Raw genomic sequence first — 20,268 nt, 5'->3', positions numbered from 1 at the left:
GGCTTGAGACCAAAAGCACTCGCGCCGCAGGGGTCCGTGACTAGAGTGGTGCATTGACCAACCCATGGCAGCCCCTCCAGCTCCGGAAGCAGCCCCTGAGCCAAGGAGCAGCCAGAGTGGCAGGGCGGCTAGTCTGGCCCTGCGCATCCTGAGTACATGCAGGTGAGAGGTACCTGCACAGTTATGCAGAGCAAGGTTTCCACATCAGGGGACAATGAGGAAACCCCCTAGCGGGCCATCAGTACAGACAAGTGTCACACCTGCATCTCTGAGAAGGGTCAGGCGGCTTTGGGTAACAGCAGCTTGCTCTCAGCCCGCCCCAGTGTGGAGCTTCTCTCAGTACGCCTCATTACCTGTTAGACCTTTTGGAGCTGAGCTTTATACAGTGCCTTAAATGGAAATATAGAAGTGCAGGTACTCTCTGTTTACAGTACCTGTTTGCTCCTGAGAAGTGCTGGTACTTTCCTGTTAAATGTATTACAGCAGTCCTGAAGAGTGCAGGTACACTCCCTTTCAAATTAACGAAATGCAGCTACTGAGTACCGGTTTGTACCTGCTCATTAAAAGCACTGACAAATCTTAGGTAGTCACAGCAGAGGCTGTTTCAGGTCAGCTGTGGAGTGGGACGTACATCTTGGTGTGACAGGAAGAATAGTGACACTGCCTTTCACCTCTCCGGATGTTCCCCCATGAAGTCTTCCGCTTGCATTGACTAACAGAGGTGAGCCCAGACTCCTGGGGGACCCTTCAGTTTATGTAGTGACGCTCATGGTTACCTTCTGTGTCCTGCTCCCAATGTACAAAGACAGGTTTCATCTCCGATAATGGTTTCTTTAATGCATTCAAGGAGCAAGGTGTCCTATCTAAGGTTTTCTTGAAAGTTTGTGTGTGTTGATTCTTAGTGGCTACTGCGAAGTGAATACTCTGTCACAAAATGTGACCGATATACCGTCCGTCATATTACGATCCCATTATATCCTGTGGAGATCATAATACAGCAGATGGGATATCTGTCAACTTTAAGACAGAACATTCCATTCACCGACATCTAAATCAGGCCCAAAGTGGTTTATGTGCAGCACTGCTGTAATCATGTGGAGCGTGGTGGTTGTTGCGATATTATTTATTCGTTTTGGACAGCACAGGCTTGTCTCATGTTGCCAATTCTTGACTGGCAGCTATTGAAGGGAAAATAGGATCAAGGAAACATGATCAGACTTGGAAATACCTGTGACTGTAAGGGGTGCATGAATCTGCACCACCCGTAGACAGTAAGGCATCTTAACTGGAACATCTGCAAACAGCGGGCCACTATAGTCAATGACTATAGCTCGATGATTGCTCTGGTAGTTTCTCTTCTTGCTTGCACAGCTACACAGTGGTGTGCCTTATCTAGGACACAAATACAGGAGGTCCGCTTTTTAGTGATATAACTGCCCTTTTGTTTCACTATCACTTGAGCTTGAATACAAGACCAAGTTTTTTACCCGTTTTTGAGGTTAAAATCCCCAATCTCTTCAGCGATATACTCTGCCCAATTTAGTTACCTGGTTACTAGATCAGATGATTGTCAGCTCTGTTTTTTACATTGATTCAGTGCAAGCCGTTTATGTTGCATTCACATCTGGGTAACTTGATTAACCTTTTGAAAACCTAAATGTAAGCAACATTTGCCAGACATGTGAAAAAACAGTTCTGTATCTGCATAAGTGTGTTACCTATCTTTTCCAGAACATTATGCAAGGTTGCATGTGCATGTTACAATGTACTAGTGGCAGCTGAGAGACCTGCTGTGCAATGCATGGATTGGGGTGTCAGCTGACCGTAGCGTTTGAGAGGGTAACTCATTTGGTAAGAAATCTTTAAATCACTCACTTAGTAGAGTAGTTAGTCACTTCAGCTACAATGAACAAACAAGCAGCGTTATATGATAGATCGTGTTGAAGGTGGCAGACGAGTTCAGGAGCACCTCAAGAGAAGCAGATCTATCATTGGCTTCAACATTTGTTCTTGAATGTCCAGAAGTGCAAGCTCTGTCTCTCCTCCAAGTCTCTTACCTATAAATGTGTTTAAAGATTTTTAGACAGCTGTCTTGTAACAATATTCTTCGTTTCCTTGATTTTAGAGGACACCCCTTGGTCTCTAGGGTAATTGGTGATGTTCATTCCCAGGAGACCAGAGTAGGCCCTATCGAATGAAATGAGTGAAAGAATAAAAGTATTAGTCAGTGCATGTACAGCCAAGGGCATCTTGGCGCAAGTACTGTGACATTTAGATACAGCCAAAAAATTAACCTAACCAGAAAAGGCTATTGAAGAAAACTTTATTTCTGTGTGTGCGTTGTTGAGTCTGTAAAAGTTAGTGAGGTACTGTTATGTGCACAACGAAGAGGCATAGTGTCAATAAGAAAGAGACATACTGTAAGTGAGAGAGTGATCACATCAGTGAGAGAGAGAGAGAGGGACATCCTGTGAGTGAGCGCAGGAGAGAGAGAGCAACATTCTAACAGTGAGTCAGATAGAGGGACACTGTGTATGTGAGCAAGTGAGTGGGACAGACATCTTCTGAACAAGCATGCGAGAGAGACCTCCTGTGTGAGTGAGTGAGGTAGAGAGAAAGGGAATAATGACAAATATGGGATAGGGTTAAGATCCGAATAGCAAGACAATGTGGAGCTCTCTTTAAGAGGGACTTCTAGTGAGTAGGTCAGAGGGGAAGACACACAGAGAAAAGGGGTGAAATTCCAGCAGAAGATGGGACTCTGAGGAAAAGAGAGACGGGTTGTGAGGGAGACTATAACTGGCAGGGAATGAAAAGAAACCTTAGATGGTCTGAAGCAAGATGGTAGAGTAAAATCAGCCTCCACGATCAGCAGCTTTCTAGCTCCAATTATTCTCAGAAGATTTTTTTCTGAGATAGGGTGAAGGAAATCATAGCAAGCGTTTAAGCTAACTCAGGAAATTGGATGCGGGGGAGGAGGCGTAAATCCCAGAACAGTAATGACTATTGTTATTCGCAAAATACGACAAGGAATGTGGTAGTTGGAATACAGCGTCAAGGCATTTCCTTCCAAAGCTTCCTCTTTCTGTCTCCAATTTCTACAGATCTACAAAGGTATAAGGGTGGGGCTATATCATCCAGAAGCAATCTGCAGGGTCCGTCTGGACCTAAGAGGAAGAAGTGCCATTCATGTCTGTTAAATCCGGGTCCCTAGATAATTTCTGCCCTGCGCCCACACGCTGTTTCCTGTACATACATGCAATCACGTCCCTATTAAAAGTCTCTTTTGTCTCCGTCTTAGTGCCCGAGTTGGAAAGCAAGAGTGAGAAAGCCTCTCTTAAAAAAGTCCACATTAGATCTTAAGGCTGAACCAACTACATACCTATCTTACTGCTCCTGGCCATCTTCAAAACAGGAGGGAAGTATCTAACCCTTTCTCCCTTCAGTCTTCTAAAGTGATTTGAACTTCTCAATCACGCACAAGCTGTAGGTCGGCCTGGGAAGAGGACTGACTGAGACTGCCCCAGTGTCTTTACTGGATGAACTCAGAATGTATCTGGACGAAGAGCATCCCGTTAGCGTCATTCCCTTAGACCTAGGATCACTTTTGACACGGTGGATCATCTTATTACATGCCACTGTGCGGCAGAACTAGAAGACCTAGTGTGTGTTGCCTTCTCCTTGTTCGCATCGTTTGTAGAAGGGAAAAGAGGAATCTTTAATGTTCTGACCATATCAGCCTTTACCAGTCATCTGTGGGGTACTACAAGGGTGGCACATGTCTCATACTATTCAAGGTAGACGTGGAGCCTCTGTCCACCATTATCAAATCTTTCAGAGTTGACTAAGACTCAGATGCAGAGGACACACACAGATCCTTTTCTTAGACAGACCTCTGTCTGAGCTTTAGCAGCCTCTCCATGTGCTCGATGTGTGGCGATACTAAACTGGATGAGAAACAGTCTGCTGAAGCTCCATACCAGCAAGACAGAGATACTAATCATGGCTCAGACAGACGTGGACATCTCTCTGTGGCTGCAACAAATGGGCAGCCTTGCAGACACATAGGTCTGCTGACCCTGTAAGATGTAACCTGCTGCTGCCATCGTTTAGGCCATTAACTAAAAGCACTAGCCTCGCTGCTAGATGGTGTTTCTAAATATGCTTTGTATCCAGGATCCTCGCTGTAATTAGACACAAATAAAGAACACTCACTCTGAGTTTTCCTTTTTAGGGTTGAGCCTGCGTAGCATGCGCTTGCACATGCGTATCGCTTGCGAGATGCTGTAGTTGTTAGAAAAGGGCTCAGAGACCCGTCCATGTCACGTCAGTGTCTTTCATTGGTTTGTGGATTTGCCTTTTAAAATCTGCTTTCTTTCATTAGTGGAACGCATGTATACGTCACGCCTTTTCCAGTGGTTAGCCCTCCTCGAGCGCAGCGACCAAGTACTGAAAACATATGAGGCTCGCTGTTTTCCTTCCGGTTTGTGGACTACTTTTTCTCTTTTTTTGCAGCACGATCTCGCTTGTTTAGCGGTGGGTTAAGCAACATGAGGGAGAGAGCACGGGCAAAAGAGAGGGCCGGAGGTCCAGAAGCACATGGGCAACAGGGAACAACCTGAATGTGGTTGGGATGAGAGAAGCACATGGGTGAGACAATGCAATCTGTGGTGGGAAAGAAAAATGCAGAAGGGCAACAGCTGGAAACCTGTACTCCTTTGGAGAGCTTAAACAAAAAGAAAAAAAATAGTTCCATAAAAGCAAGCAGAGGAAGCATAAAAGTTAGCCAGTCGAAGAGATGGTAAATAAGTATGCTTGCTCCAGGGGAGGGTGAACACAAGGTGGTAAAACTAAAACAAGCAAAGTCTTCCAATAGAAAGAAAGCAAATAAGAAACGTGAAGCCAACCAATGGTAAGTAATAGACGGGCTGAAAGCTCCTGTATGCTTTAGTAAGTCCACAATATGTCTTTTGCAACACGACAGCCTGTGCTGTCTGGTAGGCTTAACCTAAAAATAAAATGCCTTGCATCCCCACTTCTTGTGTCAGCTTGATTTGGAGTGTGATGTTACATATATTTACAAACTTACTCCTCAAAGAATGAAATACAAAGCCCTGTCCTTTACTGTTAAGAAGGCTTAGTATATGCCTATCCACTGTCTGATTTGCACGAATTGTAATCAGGAAAATGACTTCAATCCTTGCTTTCCCGCTTGACTAATTGTGTGACCCTAAGGTAATACTTTACTTCTGATTATCTTCCCTCTTTTGATCATCACATTTGAGAGCACCTTGAAATAATTCAGTACAGCTTGTGCCTTCAGAAAAACCTCTCTTGTATATGGTTTAACAGACTGTAATGTTGTTCCAGCTATATTAATCTAGGGCACGTATATGGGTAACAGGACATTGGACTTGTCTCATGGATCACTAATGACTTCGTTGTCAGGGTAGGGAGAAGGGCAGTTCCTAAATGTTTCTATGTTAAAGCTTAGAACCATCACTTCTAATATATTCCACTCAATGCAGTAATATAAATAAAATGTGATACGGTGAAATGATTGCAAGTGTCACAGGAATACACTTTTTTGAATTGTGAATTGCTTTAATCATATTTTTTCATGACATTTCTTGCATCATTACATGCCAAATAATTGTTTCTGGCTCCAGATGCTAAGCCAGATGCTTGATGTGGCTTTCCCTATTAACTTGCTTCGCTCACTCACAGGTTATCCCTCTCCCATCCACTCACCTGATCTCTCTTTTTATCTCTGACAGAACTCCATGGTGTCTCAGGCCCGAGCTCCCATCTGCTCCAGACCGCCAAGTCCTTCCAGGGAACTCCGCATTCTCTGAAACTTTTCCCTGTGGACCTAAGAACCTCAATGGATGGGAAATACAAGGAGATTGCTGAGGTAATTAGACAACAGGAGCAGACCAGCAAATAAACTTCACTAAAGCTGCACAAGACCACCCCCACTACAGCTGCAAGAAAGGCATATGATTTTCACCAGGGCTACTCCTTCACTACATCAAACCTATATCACATTGACCCTAGACCACCACCTGGCCAGCCATGCAAAAAACTGCACTTGATTGTTATCTGCACCAGGGTGTGCACCTGATCTACACCAAAGCAACACCTTTCTTGCATCACATCTGCACCAGACCACCACCTCACTGCACACAACTTGCACCAGGGCTGTATCAAACCATAACCAGCCCTGTAATAAACTGCACCTGATCTGCATCAGAGCTACACCACACCTGCGCCAGAAAACCACCTCAACTGATCTGCAACCTGTCTGCATGAAACGTTTACCAGCCCTGTAATAAAAGTTGCCTGATCTGCATCAGGGCTATACCACACCTGCATCACATGTGCACCAGACAACCAGGAGAATGCACCTGACGTCCACTAGCCCTGTCTAAAATTGCACCTCATCTAGATCAAGGTCGTGTGCTCAAGACCCATGCCCGATCACCTCATTCAGAATCTCTTTCATTGCCAGGCCAATGATCATTGTTAACTCTCTCACCTTAGGCATCTGACCATCTGAAACTCTCTCATCTGCATCTCTCTTACCCTGTGACCTTGGCCATCTGATGCTCACTCACCCATGCCCCCTGGCCAGCTACAGCTATCTCACCCTAAGCCCTTAGCCACCTTCTCACCCGCAGCCCTTGGACACCTGATGCGTGCTCACTCTGGGGCCCTGACAGTGTGGAACTTTTTTACCCCAGCCCCCTGGTGGTCGGGAGCTGTGTCACCACAGGGCCCCTGACCGTCAATAGCTCTCTCCCTGCACCCTGGCCCTCTAAAGCTCTCTCACCATAGGTCCATGGTTGCCTGAAGTTGTCTCGCCCTTAGCTCTGGCCCTCTGGAGTGGTTTCTCACCAGCACTCTAGCCGCCTGGAGAGATCTCACCTCAACCCCCCATTATAGTCTACAGCTCTTTCCTCGTGGGCCCTGGCCCTCTTAAGTTCGCTATCGCGCGGCCCTGACTGACAGGAGTGTGTCTCTTTCCTCAGGAGCTCTACTCCCGCTCCTTGGTGGACAGCGAGATGCGCAGCGCGCCCTACGAGTTCCCAGAGGAGAGTCCCATTGAGAAGCTGGAGGAGAGGCGCCAGCGCCTGGAGCGGCAGATCAGCCAGGACATCAAGTGAGATCTTTATAACCAGAGCCCTTCAAGAGTTTCCCTTATCCTACACCCCAGTCACACCTGCAGCGCCGGCTGGGAAGCTGCTCTCTCACCCAGGGCACTGTGGAGTGTGTTAAGTGTTGCTTCGGATCAGCAGTTTGAGGGCCCTTTGGGTCTGTGTTGTCTTAAGTGCTCCGTGGAGGAATGTTGTGCAGTCTGTCATTACCAGATGGGCCAGAGAGAAAGGGCCAGTACCTGGGCCATTTCTCGTCCTGTACGCTGTGACGCTACAAATAAAAAAAAGTCCACACGCTTGGCGGTCCAAGCTGGCCCTTCTTGCAGTGTCAGACTGCTCGAAATTCAAGCCCAGCACCGTTCAGAGCTGCTCTGTGAGGGCTCTGGTCGGCTGCTGTGCAGTGGTTCTACCGAGGGAGCTGCGTTGTGGAAGGGCTTTGGAAACCTACACTGTGTGAGGGCTTTCCAGAGCTGCCCGAGGGCCTTACCCACCAGCCAAAATGTTGTCTTAGCCTGCAGGTTGCGAGGGACGGGGTTTTCATGTTCCCAAGCAGCAGCGGTAGGGGTCCCTGCTCAGCACCTATGTGAGGTCTGTATAGGGTCCCTAAGGATCGGCTGGCGTCTCTGTGTGCGGGGCCCGCTGGCCGCTGTGCGGCGCCCTCGCGCTCCTGCGGGCTGATCTGTTGGAGCTCTCCCATTAGTTCCATTTTGTAACCAGGTTGTTATGCAGGTAACGGAATTAACTAATGTTGACACACTTCCTCCATGAACTGCATTTTTAATCCGGATATGTGTTTGCCATGTGTGGGTTTTTCAGCGGTATTTCTGAGACTGCGTATAAGATACAGAAGTGGTCAGTTGAGGTCTGACCATTACAGGCAGCTATATCTCTTCTACTCTCTTTTTAAATATTTTCCCATATGTGTTTGCTGTTCCAACACTTGCCTGTGCTCCTTTCTTATCACATGTTGAGCTTTAAAGAGGCACACGCTGTCCTGGGCCAGGTCCTGGTGTTCCGTTGCATTCTGTTACTTGTAGTTCTGCATTATATCATAGCGTCTGCTGGATAATCACCCTAGCTGTGCATATTAACTGTGTTTTTTGACTTCTTGTCTCTCTGTGTTCTCCCCATCTCACCGTGTGGCCTCCACTCGTGCGCACTCCCCATGTTTACCCGCTTGCATCTGATTGTATTTTCACTGCTATATGTGTGTCTTCTACTCTACCCGCTACTCTCCATCCCTTTAAATTGTGCTCTGCCCTACTACATTCTGTGTAACCCTACTTCATGTACCCCGTTCACATACTGTCTACCACATCCCCCGTCTCCTGCCGCTTTCCTGCCCCCCTCCATGCCCTGTGCCGCTCCTCAATGTTTGTGCACCACCTCCCTGCCTTGTACCCTCCCTTATCTCCTCCTTCTGCCCTTTACCCTTCCTCCCTGACTTACACCCCTCCTCCTTGTACCATTTCCTATGCACCATACCTTTCTACTCTGCTGTCTCATCTCTCTTATCTTTTACCTGGCTCTCTACTACTTTCACTTAACTTCCCCCTTTACCTGTTACTTATGTCCCCCCTCACTCTCTTGTCCCTTCGCGTGCTCCCTCCTCACCCTCTGCAGACAGGAACCCGAGATATTGGTCCGAGCCAAACACGACTTCATGAAAATTGACAGTGCTACAGATTTAGGGTGAGTGCTTCGCAATTGCTTTCCCTCACTGGGTTTTTCCTCCTCCTACTCCAAGTCTCCCTCTAGCCATCTTTTGTGCTCTTTACTTCTCTTTCTGACACCTCTTACTCACATTTCCTTCTCTGTCTCCATTTCCTCTGTGTATCCCTTTCCCCCTTCCCTCGGATCTTTTGACACACTCAATTTTCTCTCACCGCTCCCTCTTTCTTTCCCTCGCTGTACCACACGAGCCTATGTTCTCTGACTTTCTTGAGGGATCTGCCCTCTTCAGTGCCGTAATGCAATATAATCAGAGCCTCCCTGCAGAATGTAGGGCGGGGCCCCAGAACTTTCTGTATTTCACAGAATTTCACAAGCCTTTTATTGAATTAGGGGTTGGGTCTCTGTAGGATGTTGTGTCCTCCCCTGTGCTGCAGGGGCCTACGTTTCGCCCCTGGCCTTTTTAGCATCTATCTACTTGCCAAAGGACTAGAGCCAAGAGGCCACTCTGCAGGGATCTATTATGTTGACCCTTCAAAACCTAAGTCGATTATGAGACAAGGTCATTATCAAGACAAATAGGACTACATATGAGGTGCCATGCCTCTATAGACCGCTATAACAAGCCCAACTTCCTCCTGCAATATAGATAAACATACATACTCCTCCCATCAGTAGTAGCATGTGTGCTTACTTCTTACTACAGAGCTCTATTTGTTCTCCAGAGGCAAGGCAGCTGAGTGCAGGGCACGGGCTGTAGCATTCTCTTGTGTGGATTGGAGTCACATGACCTCTGTGGGGCTTGGGTTGTGGTGGACAGTAGTACACAGGCGGCGGACCTATTCGTAGACAAGGGGCCACCTGCACATAAAAAAGGCACATGAAAAACAAATGCTTTAGATTATCAAAAGTGAGCAGGTAGACTTCTTAATTAAGAACGAGAAGCTGCCTTGCAGTGTTCTCTGTGTTAACCTGGTCAGACCTGCGAGGTTGCTCGGCCTGGCTTGGCGTGTGGGTGGGGAAGTGGAGCCAGAGAAGGACGTTGTGCCTGTTAATATGGTAGCAAGGCACATTTATAAGTGAAGCACGAGTGCTTCTCCTGCCTGAGAGAAACAGTGTTGCACTTGCTGCAAGCTCAGGCCTGCTGTTGTGTGGAGTCTCTGTTGGCATGGTGGCCTTAGATTCTCAGTTGGAAAGTTAATGGTTCAAGTCTTCCTATCTGTGGATTGGACATGAGTCTGCTCCTGAATTCAGGGGCTCAAACTTATTTTGCGCTACTTAAAAAGAGGAAAAAGGGAAAGGACGGTGAAAATTGAAGCAAAGGTTGTTGTAGTCTCTCCTGTACTTTTTCTAAAATAAAAAAGAAAAGGAAGTGCATGTGGCTGGATGAATATTTTGACGTGGTTTAGCATTGGTTACATTCTAGGTAAGGCTGCACTACATAGAGTTTGTCAGTTTTTTCCTGCATCTAGTCTCCAAGAGTGCATCAAGGAGAAAGCATTGCTCTTCGGATTCTTCAGGCAATGAAAGAAAAAGAGAGTCCAGGAGCCATTCTGGGCACTCTAAGGAATATAAACAGCACAAGGAGATGGAGCTTTGTGTTCCAGAGATAAAGACTTTAATTCATGAAGCAGTGGCCATTGGTTTGAAGGAGTATAGGCACGGAAGGAAGAAGATGGCAATGAATGATGATTCTTCATCCTCCTCCTCACAATCAGGCACAGCTGGTGCTAGGGCAGGTAAATATACTCACATAGATGAAGTTTGCCAGACTCTAGACATGTCAGCCGCAACCTGGGATGCACAGAACTCACTCAGTTGCAAGAGGAAGATTTCTTTCCTCAGTGCCCAAGACCGGCGAGCCTGGCTATGCCTCTTCACAATGAAATAAAAAAGGTAATTGTACTTGAGTTGAGGTATTCGGTACGTGTGAATATACCAAGGTTCCTACGGAAGCTGTATGTGCTTAAGGAGTCAGAAAATCGCCTTTCTCATTCTATAAACTTTGATAACATGTTGTGCACACTGGTAAGTCATACCTCAGTAAATCAAAAAGACTAATCTTAAAAATCAGGTGAGTAAGAGAATTCAACGTCTATGAAGAGAGCGTATGAGGCTGATAATATGGCATTTGAACCTTGTACTTATGCCGCAGGTAAGACCCAATCTCGGGTAAACGATTTTGAGAATCTGGATTCAGCAGTGCAGGAGGGGGGATGCTCTAAGCTTCTAGTCAGCATTGAGCAACAAGTCAGGTTTTTAGTAGACATTTCCAGTGATTCAGTAAAATCCCCTGCTCTGGCGACAGGGGCCTCTGTTCTGGCAAGAAGACACCTGGTTGAGAGACAGGAAAGCAGATTCAGCAGAGAAGAGTACTCTTTTGAAGATCGTTTTTTAAGAGAAAAAAATGATTTGGAGAACAATTAGAGAAAATGACCACAAAGACGGAAGCATGCCTTACCCTACAAGGGAATATTTTCTCCTCCTCTTCAAGATATCATGATGATAAAAAAAAAATCATATAACAACAGGTCTTCACTTAAAAGACATTTTCAACCTAAGATAAAAATTAAAGGTTCTGCTTCAGCAGCTTTCAACCCAGGACAAAAAAAGCAAAGGTCCTGAGTTTTCACAGAAAGAGATCATTTCGGTGGGAGGACACCTGCAGCATTTCCATCAAGAATGGGAATCAGACAGATCAATAGTTTCTGAATGTTATTCACAGCTCAGGAACCTTCCTTACTCTTAGGCCAAATAACAAGGCAAATGCTGCTGCACTGAAGAAGGGTATTCTGACATTTTTGCTGAAGGTGGCAGTTGTCTCAGTGCTTGTGGCAGAAAGTGGTCAGTGGTTTTACTCAATCCTCCTTCTAGTACAAAAGTGATCAGGTCCCTTCAGACTAATGCTGGATTTAAAGGGAGTCAACCAATACGTACAAACTATACACTTAAAAATGCACACCTTTCTACAAAGAATTCTTGTGATTCTTACACAAGAGTTCATGGTAGCTGTATACTTCCAGGATGCCTACCACCTAATTCCAATTTTTCATCATCATCAGAAGTATCCAAGGTTTGCAGTTCAGTGTCAACATTTCCAATTTGAAGTTTTTTCTCGTGGAATGCAGTCAGCACCAAGAGTACTGACAAAAGTCCTGGCACCTTTGGTATCAATTTTGCCCAGAAAAGGGGCGCTGTTACATCCTTATTTAGATGATCAAATGGTCCGTGCATAATTAAAGGATCAGGCTATAGGAAAGGGACAGTCATAGAAGCCCTATAGTCCCATAGTTTCCTCATAAACTGGGAACAATCTCAGCTGACTCCTTAACAAGATCTAAAGGACAGTGGAACAAGATTCCAAATGCATGTAGTTTCCAAACAGAGGGTAGCAGAATATGGTCCACAATCTATCCAACCTTTTGAGGAAGAAGGCAGCAACGGCCAGGGAATGGTTGTAGATCCAGTGGGATATGTCAGCATCCATCTTCTTAGTTCCTTCGGCAAGGTTTCATCTGAATCTTTTTGTCAACCGATTCATACAAATATGGTCTCCAGCTCTTAACAGTTTTGAGTCAAGTTTAATTCTGACAAGAGCAGTCAAACAGGACTTGACACATTACTTGAATTCAGCTTATCATTTGAAAAGTTTTCTTTCAACTCCTCCAAAATGGTCACTAACAACATAGGATGCCAACGAAATTGGATGGGGATCTTGGATGGACTATTTAAGGAAAACTACCCTTCCCAAAGAAGAAAAGCTCATCCAATTGAAATGAGTTAGAGGTAATCTGCTGATCCCTTCCCTATTTTGCTTCCCAACTGCGGAACAAAACAGTTCTCATAAGAACAGAAAATATGGCAACAAAGGCATATGTATCAGCCATTCACATTCAGGGGAGTCTGAATCAGAAAGCTGATCATCTGATCAGAATGTTTTCTTTTCAGAATTACCATTTAAACCCTATAGTATTTGCAGAACTATGTCGGATATGGTGTTTGTCCAATTCTAGACCTAGGTGCAGTTCACCAGAACGCTCTTTTCCTCAGTTTTTATCAAGAGTAAAGGAGAACAGTGCTTGGAACATGGACGCTGCTCCATGCCCTTTGCCTCAGCGAATGTTGTATGCCCTACCACATTCCCTCTGATCTTGATGTTTCTTGTCAGGGTGAGGACAGATAAAGCATCTGTAGTTCTGATTCCATCAGCATGGGTTTGCTGTTCCTGGTATCTTCTAGTTGTGAAGATGAAGGGGGTCAACAGTGGACTGTGCCACTTCCCCTGGCACCTCTGAGTTACCCTTAGTTGTCTCAACTGCCCCTTTATCGCTTCCAGTTAACGGCTAGGAAGTTGAAAGGGTAGGGCTAATGATGCAAGGTCTTCAAGATGAGTTACCTATGACAATTCAGACACCTAGAAGACAATTTACACTAAAAATATATTCTCTGCATTGGTCATCCTTCAGAAAGTGTTATGAGTCTAGACAGTTTGATCATTTGTATTGTGGAAATGTGTGCATGCTCCAGTTTCTCCTCAGGACGGTTTTAGAATGAGTCTTAAATTGTCCACTTTAAAACTTCAGTGGACAGCTATTACGTCCTTTGAAGAGAACTGGGTCAAGGAATGTGAAGCTCTTGTTTTCAGACTTCTTAAAGGCTTTGGTAGTATCTGACCTGAGATTAAGGCTCCATCACCCTCATGGGATGTATTCTTGGTTTTGGAAGCATTAAAAAAAGCCTGCTTTTAAACCTTCAGAATCTGTGTATTTGAAATGTTTGACTATGAAGACAATTTTTCTAGTGGGTAGTACATCAGCTATGGGAATAGCAGAACTTGAATCTTTTTCTTGTAAGCATCCTTATCTAATAATTTTCTCAAATAGCATTGTTTTAAGATTGTGCTGAAGATTTTATCTAGATCTAATTTGAGCAGAAGATTATACTTTTCGAATTCTGTTGAGATCCTTTCTCTTAGAAGGAAATAGATTTGAATAAGCTGGATGTAAAAAGGGCAGTATCCATTTACACCGATAGGGGGCCTCAATTCAGGCAACAAAGCATTGTTTGTGAATGTTGGTTCAGCACACAAGGGTGGCTGTTCTTCTCTACAGAATTTAAGTAAGTAATTGAGGTCTACAATTGGTTTGACTTCCCAAAATCAGGGGTTTTCTCCTCCGGCTGGTATCCCGGGGAGATCCACTATAAGCATGTCTGTGTCTTTTGCTGAGTATCATGGTGCTTCTTGAGAGACATTTGTAGGGCTGCTACATAGACACACCACTCTATATCTATCACATACTATAGGATTGATAATGTTAGTCATAGGGAGGATATGTGTGGTGTAAAAGTATTTTTTGCTATGAAATGAATAGTAGAGAATTACACTTATAGTCCTGCATGAATATGTGCTTCACTTTCATGTTGGCTTTCCTTACCACTGTAATTATTTGATATAACTAGGGCATTCTAAATATGTAATGGAAAGGAACAAGGAAGGGGGTGAACATGTAATGCCTAAATTACTTACTGGTAGTTCCATTACTCTAAGTCATACTTCCTTGTTCTGATCATAACAACCCTCCCTTCCCTTCCTTCATCTATTCTAAATGGTTAAGTGGGAAGGGATATCGGTAGGGTTGGGTCTAGGAACTTGGTATATTATAGGCACACTCTAGTAAGTAGCAAGCATACATGCTACTTTTGCTTTTAGGAGTATGTTTTTATTTTTTATTGTAGAAAGAAGTTGGGCTTGATCTACTGGACTGTGGCGACATGGCCCCTCATATATAATGATCAGGACAAGGAAGTATGGACCCAGAGTAATGGAATTACTGGTAATAAATTTAGACATAAAAGGTCACCATTCATGAACCTGTTGTGGAAGAATCATGAGCAGTGAAGAACGGTAGTGGCAGAGAGTATACAAGAAAGGTGAACTCTTGTTTACTGAAAAACTGAATTTCGTACAGGAACTGTTGTGCGAAAGTTTCAGCAGAAAGCATGTTCGTACTCGGAATGCCAAGCAGAGTCTCTGTCCTCTGTTCCTGTTTGAAGCAAAGACTCTGCCTGGCATTCACAGTAGAAGCAGAAGAACAGGCCGCTCTACAATATTTTTAATTTTCTAACTACGACTGCCGGTAGTATGTAAAGGAAAGGAAACATTCAAAGCATCCGTTTTTAGTGGTCTTGGCTTTCTCAACTGGAACTAATAGAGATATATACCAGTGCTGTCAACATTTAAACTATACATTTATGGCAGGTGGAATAATTATAATAGAAGTTAAAGGACATGTGATAGTATCCTTTTTTCTGACTATCATGTGTCTTCCAGGAATCATTATAGGGCTGTTTTACCTGAGGAATGCCTAAGGCAAAACCGGCAGCTACACTGGCAGAGACATGATGACCAATGGGTACACAATAGTAGGGGTCATTAGCAAGCCTTCCAACAATTGATTTTAATCTTGTGAGTGTGGGGGCAAAAAGAAAGTTGCACTATCCACCACAACACAATCCTGACAGTTTGGCCGTACAGATTAGGATTTCTAAAAACATGCACACAATAAAATGGACAGAACCACTGTTAAAATTAGCTTTTCACATAGAGCAAGTGCCATGGATTGTCCGATCCTAAATAGCCACCGAGTGATGAAGCATGTAAACTAGCGTGGGTGAGGTTTTACTTCCTTTGCAACTGATACAACAGGAACTAACAGGGTTAGCATTATTGTACAACAAAATAAAGCAAGTTAGCAGACTGAGAGGGGTTTTTAGTCTTTGGTGAAATAGTTCAGTATAGGTACGACAACGTGGACTCTTTCAATCTATACACTCTCATCACCCCCCATTCATTGCACCAAGTTGGGCGTGTCCAACATAACTATGGTGCCTGACAGACTGCTCAACTTCTTTCTCTGGCCTAGCTTCTCCTCTCTCTGGCATGGTTCCACAGAGCCTGCCTCTCTCCTCCTTGCTTATTAACATCTATCTATAACTAAAATTCCATGTGATCTCTAAATACTAGGTTTGCTTTGCTACTGGGACTCTGATTCTGTGCAGCTCACGTTATAACTCAGGACTTCCAGGCCAGTTGTCGCACTGGGACATTACCTTCTGGCCAGTGGTTGTCTTCACTGTAATCGAAATACAACACAGTTGCTACTCATAGGTGCAGTGCAGAGTGATTGGAAAAGGGCCTTCCTCCTACTTTTTTAAACACCAACATCCCAATATGTCATTTGTTAGCCAGGTCTCAAACTCCTGCCTCAAATTAAGGCAGCAGCAAAGGCTGCTTTTGCATAGATCCACCTCCCAAAACCCATCTTTTCTGACAATGCAGCAGGTTTGAACAATTTACACCTAAATTGCACACCATTTTAGATGTGGGACTCTCAATTCCACCTGCACCTGTGTCAAAACATGCGTATTTAAGCAATTCATCTGCCCTGAAACCTTAGGAAAAGTGCCTACATCACCTCTGCAGGTGGATAACTCCATTGCGTACCAGTCACATCCAGATTAAAATTCAAGGTTCTGTATCACACACATAGATCCCTACATTACTCCTCATTCATCTAGTTTGCCCATATCATGCCGTATCATACTGGAAGGAGTGTATGACCTTCCCCAGGCAGTATTCTTGCATACGTGTAAGTAAAGAGTAAAACTGTAGAGGACCTATATCTAGGTTCTCGAATTTGGAGCTCTCTACCTATGACCTTAAGATGAGAGGCAAATCATCTCCAGTGTGGAAAGTATTTCAAAGCATTCCTTATTTGCTGAACTCCCTCCTCCAAATTCCTGTGGATAAGGTTTGGACCAACACCAGGAGATGGTTTATACTATGGTGTTTACTTTAGAAATTGTTTATTTCACTCAACCCATTGTCTTTACTGTTGGGTCAAGAGTAAGCAGGACCTCAAATGTTCATTCCCAGTCCTTGTCAGATCTCCAGCTCCTTTTCATTGATCACATGGATTGAAGGAAAAGGGCACAACATCCAACTCTAGTCCTTAATACCCAGCATCTATCAGGCAAGTTTGCTAAGGTGGACAGCAGCCCAGACACCATGGCCTGCTTCCAAAGACAGAGGGTTGCACATTGTTCAAACTATGGACTTCTGGTCGTCAGACTGGCTCTTGATCAGAGCCATCATTTAGAAAGGGCCAGCTTCCAAGTGTTGAGTGTGGGATGAGTCTTCTTTTGTCTTAAAAAAGGTCTTGGTGCTTATGGGTTTCTTTCAGCTGCCTTGGCACAAGTTGGAGACCTCTTGATTTCCCTTTGTACTTCTCTCAATTCCTGCATGGTCCTTAACCTGTTTGTGCTCTATCAGGGTACCGAGGTTTGTGTAAATGCTCAGCTTCCAGCTGCGGATGGCCCTTGGTATAACAGTAGTGCTCTTTGGATTTCATTCATTCATTCATTCATTCAAACAATTTGTAGAAGATAACAAAACCATTTCTAATATTAACATGCACTACAATGTCACTGCCACAAATGTTTCTCCTGCAAGACTAAAACCAATATCCTCCTCCACCACCACACTTGACTCAGAGTGTCTGGCCTACATTGAGGGGTGCAGCAGTTCCTCATTGGCTTACCTTTTGATGGTGAACAGCTCTTTGGACTTCAAGCCAGTTCCATGCTGGAGAAAATTAAAAAGCAGAATCTGAGATTCTCCATAAACAGTCAAAGGCTGCAGCAAAGACAGCAGGCACCCACCATGACTATGGTACGAGGTGCAGCAGATCTTTCAGGAAAGTCAGTCATCCACGCAATACACCACAAGCAACTTCCAGGACAATAGCCTCTATAACTCCAGAGGCACCCAAAAAAGGGCATCTGTCCCTCTAAACAGTGATTTTCCACATATTCCACTGACTCAACACCTGTCAGGAGATGCAATAGTTTGTTCCGTCCTCAGTAGAGGAATCAGTCCATCATCATCACAACTACTGTTCAGTTCCACTGATTATTCTACCAGCACAACAACAGTTAAGGCCACCTCTGGCTGGTGCTTGAAGAAGTGTAGGCCCTACTCTAAAAGGCAGCTACTGTACCTGTTCCACCACGCCAGCATGGATAGGAGTCTATTCCCTGTACTTTCCTGTCTCGAAGAAAGATGGAACTTAGCAGCTGAATCTCGACTTCCGAACGCTCAATCAGTACATCAAGTCAAAGCACTTCAAGATGACAAATCTACAAGAAATCATTCCACAACTCTGCATCAGACTACTCAAGAAGACTCTACCTCAAAGACACTTATTTACACCCCCGTCCACCCAACTCATTGCCAGTACCTCAGTTAGTACAGCTGGTAAGAGGAGTTCATTATCATTTTAAATTATTACCCTTCTGGATTACAGCAGCCCCTCACCCGTTACTACATGCCTCTAAGTAGTACCAGCACATCTTTGGTGCAATAGTATTCATTACTTTCCCTACCTAGATGCCTAAGTTAGTAAATAGAAGAAGCAAAGTGCAATGCTTCAATTGCGCTCAACATGCTATCTTACTCTTCTGCATCTTGGGATTCACATCCATGCTAAAAAATCTCATCTTTGCCCCCAACAGATGCAAGCATTTTTGGAGCCTAATACAGTGACTGTCAAAGCCTAACCCACCAACAGGGGTGATGGGGTCTTTCAAAGGCCGCTTCTCTTTTACCAGACATTGCACCCTCTGACAGTGAGAATGCTAATAATAATAATAATAATTAAATTGTTTTAGAATGATGGAGTGTTGCATTGCACCAGAACCCAAGTGCCTGATTGCACAAGCATCCTCTGCAAGAGTGTCTTGTAAGACACTGGTCACAAGCAACTGGCCAGTGGGAAATCTAGAGTTGGTCTAGCCCAGTGTGCAGCGCAAACTGCAATGGTGAGACAAAAAAATGATTACTTGGCACGTCATTCCTTTAACTTCAGGTACATGTGACCATCAACACAGATGCCTCCCATATGGGATACGGAGCACACATGACCCAACTCACCTAACTCAATTCAAGGCAATGGTCTCTGCAGTAAAAGCTTATGCTTATCATTGTACTAGAATCGACGGTAATCCAGCTAGCCCTGCATGTTTTTCACAACTCCATTCAGAATGTGACCACCATGTACTACTTACAGAAAACACAGGGATGTACATTTACGACAACTGTCCCAGATATGACACTGGGAAATTTGTCACCAGGTCCCTTGGTCACCTTCTAGTGGAATATTTCCTGGGAGTGAGGAATAACTTTGCAGACCTGCTCAGCAGAACACTTCAACAAACTCATGAATGGGAAAGCAATGCTCACAAGAATGCAAAATGGCGAAACTTCACCTCCAGGTTCCTTTGTCCACAATTGATGGGCAATGATCTTTGCATCAACTGGTCAGGGATATATGCTTTTGATTTTCCCCCACTTCAACTGGTCCCATATTTAATAAGGACGATGCAGCAAGCACCAAGAAGGCTAATCCTCATAGCTCCCATCTAGGCTCTGCTATTGTGATTCTCTCTATTCCTGGAGATGTCTATTCTCATGAAAAGCTTCCACTGTGCCCAGCTCTCTAAACCATCAGTCTAGCTTCAAAATTGCTGTTACTAAAGCCTTTGTGGAATACCACCAGTCCCTTCATAGGACTGTAACATTGTCTTTACATGACATTTTAAGCTGCCACACTCCTGTCCAGTGCAGTTGAGTTCCTGGAAAGTGGTCTTCCTCATTGCAATCACTTCCCTCCACAGAGTTTGTTAACTGCAAGCTTTAACAGTCAAGTAAACATTTATACAATTGCACCAAGATCTCATACATGCCAACATTATAGAAAAAGAAAGTGGGAGATTTAAAAAAAATAATTGGAAGAATGTATGTCCCTCATTTAGTTCAAGTGCAACAGAGGCAGTTTCTGGTGGGAGTCACCCATAATGAAGCTATCTTTGGCTCCAAAAATAGGGGTTCTCATGCCTAAACTGGGTCTATTGGTATGATTTGTCATGTATGAGATCTGGTTATACTTACAACACACTCTAGCTTCTACCAAAAATCGTCTCCCCTTTCCACGTCAATCAAACAATTGATTTACTCTCTTTTTTTTTGGCTTAACCACAGTCATTTGTGGTACAGCCACTCCATGCATTATATGTTAAAAGGCCCATATTTGCTACATTGACTGAATCAAATCCTTTGGAACAATCAAGCAACCCTTAATAGCTTTTGGGCAGCTTCACCTAGCAACCTCAATTTCCAAAGCTAGCTCTGCTAGATAGATTGTCATGTGCATAGAAGTTTGCTATGCCAACAACAGACACACAGTACATTCTGTGCCTATGGCACATTTAACTCCTAAACAAGCATTGGCAAAGCCAGTTGGTCAGGAGTCAGCTGCCAGCATTTTGGCGATTTTTGTTTTGTTATTGTCTTGGTTTTTGCAAACCCTTATTGTTCAGGAAA

General features: G+C 44.3%; 1 protein-coding gene across 7 annotated transcripts in view; it reads left to right on the top strand.

The window, feature by feature from the left end:
- Nucleotides 1–20,268, top strand: part of AMPD2 (adenosine monophosphate deaminase 2) — a 353,387-nt gene that overhangs the window by 221,770 nt on the left and 111,349 nt on the right. For 4 of the 7 annotated variants that reach the window (XM_069238350.1, XM_069238352.1, XM_069238355.1 and 1 more), the window contains exons 2-4: nucleotides 5,778–5,914; nucleotides 7,032–7,162; nucleotides 8,781–8,849. In XM_069238350.1, the coding sequence (XP_069094451.1) occupies nucleotides 5,778–5,914; nucleotides 7,032–7,162; nucleotides 8,781–8,849 (337 nt within the window). The remainder of the gene's footprint in view (nucleotides 1–5,777; nucleotides 5,915–7,031; nucleotides 7,163–8,780; nucleotides 8,850–20,268) is intronic. The other 3 variants (XM_069238351.1, XM_069238353.1, XM_069238356.1) reach the window with 1 other exon arrangement.

Source organism: Pleurodeles waltl, chromosome 6, assembly GCF_031143425.1.
Source record: "Pleurodeles waltl isolate 20211129_DDA chromosome 6, aPleWal1.hap1.20221129, whole genome shotgun sequence".
Classification (NCBI taxonomy): domain Eukaryota; kingdom Metazoa; phylum Chordata; class Amphibia; order Caudata; family Salamandridae; genus Pleurodeles; species Pleurodeles waltl.
The sequence above is the reverse complement of the archived record's forward strand: the minus strand, read 5'-3'. Positions and strand labels throughout refer to the sequence as shown.